Below are 11,542 nucleotides of genomic sequence, written 5' to 3' on the forward strand. Positions count from 1 at the left end.
TGGTTTAATAAGGACTTGTTTATTTTGAGGAAAAAAGGTCCCAAACATCAGGCTGTTCACAAAAATAACCCACAGTATCAACTTTAGAAAACAAATCTTAAGACTATAACACTAATTATTTTTCTAGAGGATGCATTTGACATGCCAACTCTCATTCACAAAAATACATTGTTACATTTGTGTTGAACTGCCCCACACAGCACACTAATGTGGGGGTGTAACACACATACTTCTAACTCAAAGCTGCTCTCAAGAGCTACTCAACTATGAGATTGCCTTTGCAGTTAGGGAAGCAACTACTGAACTTATGTATGAATGAAAAGAACTGTACTCCCTGCATAACAAGAGATTATTTTGGAGACAGTTGATAAAAACCATACATCCTTTTTATTGTTAAGTCATAAAGAGGTATCAAAATTAAAAGCAAAAATTACAGGGTAAGACTTAACAAAACTACTAGGAGCGTCAAAGGAAGTGAAAATGGAACTAGGCGCGGGGCAATATGAATTAATGAACATGGGAAGGACAAGGATGGGGAGAACAGTGAGCATGTGCTGAAGATACTAGGGGAGAGGATCTGGTGAAAAATTTGATCTTAGACAAGCGCCTAGGTAAAGAAATAATGGGATAAGATTTCTAAACCCCACTATGTGCTTAAGAGTCATCCTCGCCATTGGCGCTGTCTCTGTCATCCTCTCCTTCCTCAGCCTCTTTTTCATCATCCTTGATCAACTCCAGCTGTGAGAAACAGACACAAACAGTATGGAGTTAGAGGCACTCCATTTGTCCCTGAGCCCCCCTCCACCACCTTTTTCTTTCCTTTCCCGTGGTTTTCACCTGGTCATCCCCCCGATCTTCATTATCATCATCATCCAGTAGGTCCCCCTCCTCAGCAGAGTCATCTGCACCCCCCTCAGACTCCATCTTCACATTAGTCTCATCTTTCTTCACGGAGCTGCTGCTCTGCTCCTCTTCTGACTTATCATTCTTCATCTCTACTGGGGATGAGAAGGACAAGTCTGTCTAGTGGCAGTAACATCAACAGGATGTAGACAATCCCCACGAAGGATCACGAACTGCAGCACAAATCTAAATCCTCCCACACAAACGCCCTTCCCAATTCACACTCCCCAAGTTTCATATTACATTGCTTTATATTCCACTATTCCAACATGTACTTTCAAGTGCCTTATGTAACTAACCCAACTGTATACCCAGGGCAAGCAGAAAACCCATTTACCTGCTTGTTTGCTCTGTTCCTTTTCAATCTTTTCCAGGTTTTCCAGGAGAGAATCCACTTTTTGTTTTATCTGGGTCAGCTCCTTCTTAATGGCCTGAAGGTCATCTCCTTTCACTTTAATATAAACAAAATACTGGATTAAAATCAAATGTACAGAAGACATGAGTTAGCAAATACACTGGCACTAGACTACATCAGGAGCTCACAGGAGATACCCAGGGAGAAACAGAGCCAGTACAGATTTCTCGGTAATAAAGGCCCTTGGTTCTATTATAAAGCACTTTCTGTAATGGTTTTATTGTTTTTAATGTCTTTTAGATCTAGGCTGTCGATACGTTGACCAGGCCTGAGGGCAGTGACTATTCACACGTACAATCACAGTGAACTTAAACTCCTGGCCTCATGAAATCCTCCCACTACAGCCTAGATCCCCAGGGTCTTAGCCTCCCCCTAAGCATCTGGGGCTACAGGCACGCACCACTGCATCAGGCCTTCTGTAATGTTTTACTGCCTTCCATATTTCCAGTTACAGGAGGAGTTCAATATAGAAAAGTTAAAAAATCAACATACTGAACACTATCTGAATTTTAGTTTTTAAATAACATACAAAAAATCTCAGAAACACACACATCAACTACATAAAGTCAAATGACATTTTTCAAATTACCTAGCTGTTGCAGTCTAGAATTGGCCACTCAATCACAATCTTGTCTCCTCTATTATTTTGGATTTTATTTTTTTTCTTGAGATGGGGTTTTGCTTGTCATCCAGGCTGGAGTGCAATGGAACGATCTCGGCTCACTGCAACCTCCGCCTCCTGGGTAAAAGCGATTCTCCTGCCTCAGCCTCCCAATTAGCTGGGATTACATGCATGCACCACCATCCCCGGCTGATTTTTTGTATTTTCAGTAAAGATGGGGTTCCTCCTCCATGTTGGACAGGCTGGTCTTGAACTCCTGACCTCAGGTGATCCACCAGCTGGGCCTCCCAAAGTGCTGGTATTACAGGCATGAGCCACCACACACCCAGCCTCTTCCATTATTTTGAATACACAGTCACGTGGCACAAAAATATTCTAACTGCATTAGCTTCCCTATTTCAAAACACGAGAGATACCAAAAATCACAAAATGAAATAATACATACACTTTCCAGACTTGGAAGATCCCCGCTGTCCACTCTTAGAATTGAAGCCACTTTTGCCCCTTCGTGAGGTGTTTCCTGATACACGCTGACGTTTCGAGGGCACTACAGCCCGAGCAATAGGAGGAGGAGGAGGTACACGTGCTGGGTAACTGTACATCCTATTGGATAAAAGGAAAATGGAATTCGTTCAAACCTAACATTAACTCAGCACAATTCAACAGACCTTATGATAAATAATAAATATTGTCTCTAGTCATTTCCTTTCATTAAATTTCATTAAGAAGGCCAGCAAAAACCTCCATAGTGGGGTTTAGAAATCTTATCCCATTATTTCTTTACCTAGGCACATAAAATAGTTGTAATACTGGCAGCAACTTTTCCTTAGGAAAATACATATATCAAATTATATGGTTGGCTGGCCTTTGGCACTGGATATAAATGATTCCTCTGTACTAGTGGCAGTATTAACAGGGCATTTATTATAATGAATAGCCTTTGTTTGGATCTTATTATTTTCACATGTACATTACAATAAACAATTCACATAAGGTCAAATACTCTTTAAAAGGTTCCAATTAAAAGGGTATATAAACAGTGGTATATGGCATTAGCGAAATCTCTGATTCTTTTCACCCACAGAAGCACACAAATTATTACAACTAGTGATATAAGGTTGAACCATATAAAATTTCAGATATATGAAATCAGGACAATTTCCTGTAACTGAGGGAATCCTAGCAAAATGTGTTGGCTGGGTATAAATACTACTGATTTAAAATATCTCACATAAAAACAGGTAGTATCATTTCTAACTAAATTTACGCTTAATTCCAAAAGGGCAGAGACCACTGTCTATCTTGTTCACTACTCACCTGTGTCTAAATTCACTGGCCAGTACACACTTAGCACTCAATAAACACTAGTTGCTCAACTAATTGCTGTTTCTATTAGAAATCTTAATTTCAAATGTCTTATAATAATAAACTTAGTATATCCCAGTGACTGATAAAGATACACAAAAGCAGTGGCTTGGTACACTTACATTTGTAAAGAGAAAATTCAAAACAGAACAAAATACTTCTTACATGGACATCAGTTCTAAACTTTCTACATTCCACACTGTCATTTCCATGTAAGAACCTATGGCAACATATGAAAAGGTCTTCAATTCTACAAGCTTTTTAAAAACGCAACTAACTTAACGCAAAGGCCCAGGTACTCTGTAAAAATACACCTACCAACTACTCTGCCTAACTCCAAAGATTTCTTAAAAAACAAATGTGATAGTCAAGAACTTTAAAAGTATTATTAATCATCTTTGTCATGATTCTCCCTCTTATATATATACAATGGTGGCAAGTTATTCTGAGTTGTAATATCTCCAATCTTCCTGTAGTGAAAACATTTACAAGATCTCATTGCTAATTCTCTCCTCTATTAACTTAAAGTGTTTCCACGCTATTTCAACAAAGTAATGTTTAATCTTGTCCCAGGAGTGGCTATGGACAGGAACATTTTCCTAAATTAATAAAGAGCAAGGAAAGCTGAGGTGGGAAGACAGGTTGAGCCCAGGAGGTAAGAGAACCATGACTGCACCACTGCACTCGGAAAATGCGGAACAGAGTAACACTGTCTCGGGGGAAAAAAAAAAAAAAAAAAAAAGAAAAGAAAACAAAACAAAAAAAGTTGGTATTTCCCCTAAGTATGGTTAATCTCTTAGTTTAATCCATTCATGGGAATTAGTGCAAAGAAAAAGATACTGAGTAACTTTTTATTATCACTACTTTCCCATTTTGACATAAAGCTTTTAGTCTTTTTGACCAAAATCTTTCAAAATATAATGATACAGAAACTATAAAATATCAGTGTTCAGAAACTGATATCCTTTGTGAGAGATGGTAACACTTGCACAAACACCAATTGCTTAACGACAATTTCTGGAGGTAAATCAAAATAAGTTATCCATATCCACGAGCATTAAACTGAGCTTAAGCCCCAGTCCGATGGAAATAAATATCTAATCTTACCTCCTAAGCCACTAACCTTCACTGGCATCTGTATAGAAACCAATGAGCTAGCTAGCTAGCTAGTTGCGTACTATCACTGGAATTTCTTTTTAAAACCTACTATTACATCTGACCATAGCCAAAATAAAGCAAGTAATACAGTTTTGTTTTCAATCTATGTAACAGTCTCAGCCGGTTAAGGGTTTTAGTTACAAAGAATGCTGCTCAGGCAGAAATGGACTCTCATTCACATCTGAAGAAGTAGTCCTTGCCTCCAAAAATGCTGAGGAGGGTAAGCGTGAAAATAGAAAAAAAAACATACATAGTGTGACAACCTTTAAGTTAAAAGGGATATATATTAAGAAGCTCAGTATGACTACTTCAAGAACCAGCTAAAAATTAAGCAGAAATTCTCACTATGAGAAAGCTACACAGCCGGGCGCGGTGGCTCATGCCTGTAATCCCAGCACTTTGGGAGGCCGAGGCGGGCGGATCACAAGGTCAGGAGATCGAGACCATCCTGGCTAACGCGGTGAAACCCAGTCTCTACTAAAAATACAAAAAATTAGCCAGGCGTAGTGGCAGGCGCCTGTAGTCCCAGCTACTCCGGAGGCTGAGGCAGGAGAATGGCGTGAACCCGGGAGGCGGAGCTTGCTGTGAGCAAGATCGTGCCACTGCACTCCAGCCTGGGCAGAGCAAGACTGTCTCAAAAAAAACAAGAAAGCTATATAATAAATGAGGCAACAATAGCTGCTGATTACTTACTGATTAAGGCTAGGCTGTTTAAAATCTTTTACCAGGGGAACAAGGACTAAACTCTAGGAGAATTGCAACTGCACCCATAATCAAACGTGATGGTGTTGGTATAAACTCTAGTCAGATTAAGAAATTAAAACACTCTAGAGACATTAATTACCTGAACAGATTAAGACAAAATACACCACTCAGTCATGCAGGCTCATACCTGTAATCCCAACATTTTGGGAGGTGGAGGCAGGCGGATCATGAGGTCAGGAGTTCGAGACCAGCCTGACCAACATGGGGGAAACCCCATCTATATGAAAAATACAAAAATTAGCTGGGCGTGGTGGCACACGCCTGTAATTCCAGCTACTCAAGAGGGCTGAGGCAGAAGAATTGCTTGAATCTGGAAGTCAGAGGTTGCAGTGAGCTGAGATCATTCCACCGTACTCCAGCCTCAGTGACAGAGCAAGACTCTGTCTTAAAAAAAAAAAAATGAAAGAAAGAGAAAGAAAAAAAAAATGACAAAACACACCAGCTGGATGCAGTGGCACAGCTGTAATCCCAGCTACGCAGGAGGCTGAGGCACGAAAGTTGCTTGAACCCAGGAAAGAAGCGGGGGTTGCAGACAGCCATTGCACTCCAGCCTGGGCGACAGAGCAAAAACTTTTGTCTCCCCCATCACCAAAAAAATAAATAAATAAAAATTTAAAAAAAGACAAAGAATGTCTACCCCAATCTCCAAAGTAAAAGCATTACAAGACATGTACTAAGAAGAGGTTTTCAAAGGGAAGCTTCTTAAATGGAAATTCTAACCATAAGACATTAGCTGCAAACAGTGACATTTCCTGGGTCTCAAAAAACCTGTCTAATAATACATGTCAACACTACACCAGAGTAGAAGTTAGTCTATTAATAATAATTTGGGACATGGACCACTTAATGGACCACAGCTGATTCTCATCTTAAAAATGTGAACAGATTGAAATACTCTGTTTTGCCAGACTGGGTGGCTCACACCTGTAATCCCAGCACTTTGGGAGGCAGTTCATTTGAGGCCAGAAGATGGAGACCGGCCTGACCAACATGGTGAAACCCAGCATCTACTAAAAATACAAACAATTAGCCAGGTGTGGTGGCACACTCCTATAATCCCAGGTACGGGGCGGGGGGTGGGGGTGGGAGGGGGCGCTGAGGGACAGAATCGCTTGAACCTAAGAGGCGGAGTTCATAACGAGTCAAGATCCCACAACTGCACTCCAGCATGGATCACAGAGTAAGACTCCGTCTCAAAACAAAAATTAAGAGAACCAAAGGAGCAGTTTTTTCCATTCTATCTCCAGTAAATACTAGTTAAATGAACTACCAATTGATGACAGACATCTGCCTCAAACTTAACTATGTACATAAAAAAACTGATATAAATTCTCTACCTTTCTGAAGAAAAATATTTCAAAATATTTCAGCCGATAGGGCTTTTAGTTACAAAGAATGCTGCTCAGGCAGAAATGGGACTCTCATTCACATCTGAGGAAGTAGTCCTTGCCTCGAAAATGTTCGTAACGTAGTTGGAATTCTTGATTTTGTGCTTAAAAATAAATCAACTAGCAAAATTTTTGCAGCTTGTGTTTTATTTCTAAACTGAAATCGATTATTTCTAACGTTATTTGCAAGTACTTCACCACAAACATTCTGTCTTGGTTAGTCTAGCACCAGTTTACCAACTGCATGCACCACTCACTTAAAATATAAAAGGATTAAATGGTAAACCAGTATGCTCATTTGCTCACCACTGGAGCTACACAAGGTATGCACCACATGGGGAAACTCCAACATAATTTTTAAATACAATTCTGGTAATTAAGGGAAAAAATGGAAATAGGTTATTACCACACTGTTGGGTTAGCCTTGTCCAAAGATCACTGATACGGGTTGGGGAACACCACAAACATCCCTACTACCAAAGAATAGGTAGCAATAGCTCCTATACTGAGCCAATGGCATCAATCAATAATTGGTTCTGTAATATTCTATCAGAAAGAGTTAAAAATATTAGTATTTAGGGATATTTTTGTAAATTCTAAGCCATTTGATTGAAAATGGCTCCACTGACAACTTGGAAAGAGAGAAGAAAAAATACATTAAATGTACATACTTAAGAGGAATAAAATTTGACATCTTAATGAAATGTTGCATATTAAGGGCAAATGTGGTGTGTCTTGATGGTTTCATTAGGAAACTATCTTAACACAAAACCAGACATTTCATGGGAAGACAATTTGAAAATGCACCTGAAAACTTTGAGTCAAAAAGAATCTAGTCGGCCGGGCGCGGTGGCTCACCCTTGTAATCCCAGCACTATGGGAGGCTGAGGCGGACGGACCACGAGGTCAGGAGATCAAGACCATCTTGGCTAACATGGTGAAACCCCGTCTCTACTAAAAATACAAAAAATTAGCCAGGCATGGTGGCGGGCGCCTGTAGTCCCAGCTACTCAGACAGGCTGAGGCAGGAGAATGGCGTGAACCCGGGAGGTGGAGCTTGCAGTGAGCCGAGATCGCGCCACTGCACTCCAGCCTGGGTGACAGAGCGAGACTCCGTCTCAAAAAAAAAAAAAAAAGAATCTAGTCTGTAACATGCAGGTTGCTTGAGTCCTAGATCAATCCTCAATTCAGAAACCTGACTGGATTCAAGACTGTTTTAAGAAAGGGAAAAAAAATCCCTGGCTTTTCTTCTTCAACAATACACGTACTCCCGTATGTCAGAGTCGATCTTTACCAAAGATAAAATTTTAAACTGACAACGTGGTGCAATTTTATTTTTTAAAAAACTGAAATTGAGGCTGGGCGTGGTAGCCCATGCCTGTAATCCTAGCACTTCCTGAGGCCGAGGCAGGTGGATTGCCTGAGATCATGAGTTAAGATACCAGCCTGGCCAACACATGGTGAAACCCAGTTTCTACTAAAATACAAAAAAGTCGGCAGGGTGTGGTGGCATGCACCTATAGTCCCAGCTACTCAGGATGCTGAGGCACGATAACTGCTTGAACCTGGGAAGCAGAGGTTACAGTGAGCCAAGATCGCACCACTGCATTCCAGCCTGGGAGACAAAGCGAAACTCTGTCTCAAAAAAAACCTGAAATTGAGTCACATGCAGTGGCTCTCATGTGTAATCCCAGCACTTTGGAAGGCCAAGGCAGGCAGATCGCTTGAGCCCAAGAGTTCGAGACCAGCCTGTGAGACAAAGAAAAAAAATTGCTGGGAGCAGTGGCTTATGCCCGTTATCCCAGAACTTTGGGAGGCCGAGGTAGGCAGATCATGAGGTCAGGAGTTCAAGACCAGCCTGGCTAATATGGTGAAACCCCATCTCTACTAAAAATACAAGTATTAGCTGGGCATGGTGGTGAGTGCTTGTAATCTCAGCTACTTGGGAGGCTGAGGCAGGAGAATCGCTTGAACCCAGGAAGTGGAGGTTGCAGTAAGCCAAGACCGCGCCACTGCACTCCAGACTGGGAACAGAGCGAGATTCTTTCTCAAAAAAAAAAAGAAAAAGAAAAGAAAAGAAAAAGAAAAAAAAAAGTATGTATTTCTAAAATTCTCATTTTATCAACATAGAAGAGTAAAAAGCTCTTTCACTTACAATAAAATTCCTTTTAAGGAACAGATATGATTGCTAGGGAACAGACTGCAAAGAATTGGGAACTATTTCTATCTTGGTTATAGTTATGGTTATATGACTATGCATTTTGTAAATCAAATCTGATGTAGGAATTATACACCAAAAGGGTGATTTATTGTATGTTTTCTATGCCGACTCCAATTTCTATCTTTCCATTCACTTGAAATCTCTGTAAGATTTCTGCCTTTACCAGTACCTACCTTTGTCAAAGGTCACCAATGACACTGCTAATTCAAAAAGACGTTTTCTAAATTCTCATACTACTTCAACTATTAATGACATGACAGACCTCGTTTGCCTTTCTACTCTTTTGACATATATTCATACAGCTTCCAAGATACTTCATGCTTCTCCATTTTTTTCATTTTGGCATTTTCAATCTCCTTTGCTCATTTCTTCCTTATCGCCACATTCTTTAAAGGTCACAGTACCCCCAGAATCTCTCTTCTGTTTCCACTCATCCAGTATTGTGGTTTTATAAACTCTAAGCAGATGACTCCCTTAGAATGATATAAAAAACTGCTTACTTAATATCTCTCCAAATGGATCTACTTTAACATGTCCACAACGGATCTATGATATTTGCTCCTCACCTTAGCTCCTCCCAATCACTGTCACTATAAATTCCATAATTCCAGTTGTCCAGACAAAAACGCTGGCTACATCTCTGATTCCTCCCTCAGGCCTCACAACATAAGCAAATTTTTCATCATCACCTTTAAAATCCATCTGCTTTTCATCACTCCCATTGACATTTCTCTGGTCCCACCAAAAATCACTGCTTCTCTGAACAGCCAACCCCATTATCTTTCTCAGTAAGTGTGATCTTCTTAAAATATGAATAAGACCCTCCCATTCTCTTCGCAAAGCCCTCTAATAGCTTCCCATCTCATTGGAAGTAAAAGCTAAAGACATTATGCCTTATGCTTCACGTGATGTCTTTAACCCAACCCCTTTTCTCTGAGGCCACCTCCTGTGTTCAAGTGATTCCCCTGCCTCAGCCTGGGACTACAGGCACCCACCACCACGCCCAGCTAATTTTTTGTATTTTTGGTAGAAATGAGGCTTCACCATGTTAGCCAGGTTGGTCTCGAACTCCTGGCCTCAGGTGATCCACCAGCCTCAGCCTCCCAAAGTGCCGGGATTACAGGCGTCAGCCACCACTCTCGGCCTCTATTTCTTATTATAGTATTCCTGATATATACAATGCCTCACAGCAGGATCATAACAAATATTTGTTGAGTAAATAAATGAAGTTCCCAACTGACTTCTAGGAAATAATAATCCATAAATCACACAATCAACAACGTGTAACAAACCGAACACTATCCATATAATAGCTGAAAAGCCAGGATTGGTGTTTTGATTTTCTAGCTTCATAAAGATCAAGGCAGAGGACTTCCCAATGAAAATCAGATAAAAGTTGAATATCATACTTTACCAAAAAATTCAATCTATTTTCAAGGTATTTATTAAAAAAAAAAAAAAAAAAATCAGCTATTGGCCAGGCCCAGTGGCTAATACCAGGAGTTTGACACCAGCCTGGGCAACATGGTGAAATCCTGTCTCTACTAAAACACACAAAAAAAGTCAGGTATGGTGGTGCACTGGTATTCCCAGGAACTCAGGAGAGGCTAAGGCAAGAGGATCCCTTGAAACCGGAAGGCAAAGGGTGCAGTGAGCTGAGATCGTGCCAATGCACTCCTGCCTCAGCGATAGAGCAAGATCCTGTCTCAAAAAAAAAAAAAAAAAAAAAAAAAAACCACACATGCAAAAAACACAGCTATTGTGCCTGTGATGAATGTGAATTTGGAGCTGATATCATATGCCTGCTGTAAGGACACCACAAACACTAGTTTATTTCTACAGATGACTTTCTCCTATTTACTCTTTCAACATTCGCTCTACAACTGCAGTCTGGGTTATTTCCTTCCTGGAGAGTAGGCTTTAGTCATTACATTTCCTATAACTTACACAACTCTAGACTCATTCTACCCAGTAAAACTGATTTTTGCAGCATCCTAGACCTGCACTATCAGTCACATGTGGGCACTGAACTTAAATGTTCTATTGAACAGCAAGCAATGTTCTAGTTTATTGCCTCCACAAACTTCCATCTACCGCTTATATATAATTTCCAGAGTCCAGTAATCTATAATTTACTCAGTCTATTAAAAAACCCATAATTCTTAAAAACTCTGCAAAACGACTTAGCACAAAGGGATAGTTACATATCTCCTATAACTACAGAGCAGGATGGTGGAATTATAAGAAACAGTTAAAATTTTCAAACAGTATCAGATGTTGTACTCAGAGTCTTGTTTCCAGAATATATAACGAATCCTACAACTAATCCTACAACCTAATACAAAAATGGGTAATAATCTGAATACATTTGTGGAAGAGTAAACAAATGGCTGGGCTGGGCACGGTGGCTCATGCCTGTAATCCCAGCACTTTGAGGCCAACGCAGGCAGATCACGAGGTCAGGAGATCAAGACCATCCTGGCAAACACGGTGAAACCGCGTCTCTACTTAACAATACAAAAAAATTAGCCGGGCGTGGTGGCGGTCACCTGTAGTCTCAGCTACTCGGGAGGCTGAGGCAGGAGAAATGGTGTGACCTCAAGAGTCAGGGCTCCTGAGATCGCACCACTGCACTCCAGATTGGGTGACAGAGCGAGACTCCATCACAAAAAAAAAAAAAAAAAAAAAAAAAAAAAAAAAAAAAA

General features: G+C 40.4%; 1 protein-coding gene across 8 annotated transcripts in view; it reads right to left on the bottom strand.

Annotated features, from left to right (window-relative positions):
* Positions 1 to 368: 368 nt before the first annotated feature.
* HNRNPC (heterogeneous nuclear ribonucleoprotein C) overlaps positions 369 to 11,542 on the bottom strand; it is a 57,690-nt gene continuing 46,516 nt past the window's right edge. For 6 of the 8 annotated variants that reach the window (XM_032180440.3, XM_032180448.3, XM_032180450.3 and 3 more), the window contains 4 exons: positions 2,386 to 2,543; positions 1,241 to 1,354; positions 838 to 998; positions 369 to 738 (listed from right to left, as the gene is read on the bottom strand). In XM_032180440.3, coding sequence (XP_032036331.1) covers positions 655 to 738; positions 838 to 998; positions 1,241 to 1,354; positions 2,386 to 2,543 — 517 coding nt within the window. In that variant the 3' untranslated portion in view covers positions 369 to 654. The remainder of the gene's footprint in view (positions 739 to 837; positions 999 to 1,240; positions 1,355 to 2,385; positions 2,544 to 11,542) is intronic. The other 2 variants (XM_032180446.3, XM_032180452.3) reach the window with 1 other exon arrangement.

This window comes from Hylobates moloch, unplaced genomic scaffold (assembly GCF_009828535.3).
Source record: "Hylobates moloch isolate HMO894 unplaced genomic scaffold, HMol_V3 SCAFFOLD_16, whole genome shotgun sequence".
NCBI lineage: Eukaryota > Metazoa > Chordata > Mammalia > Primates > Hylobatidae > Hylobates > Hylobates moloch.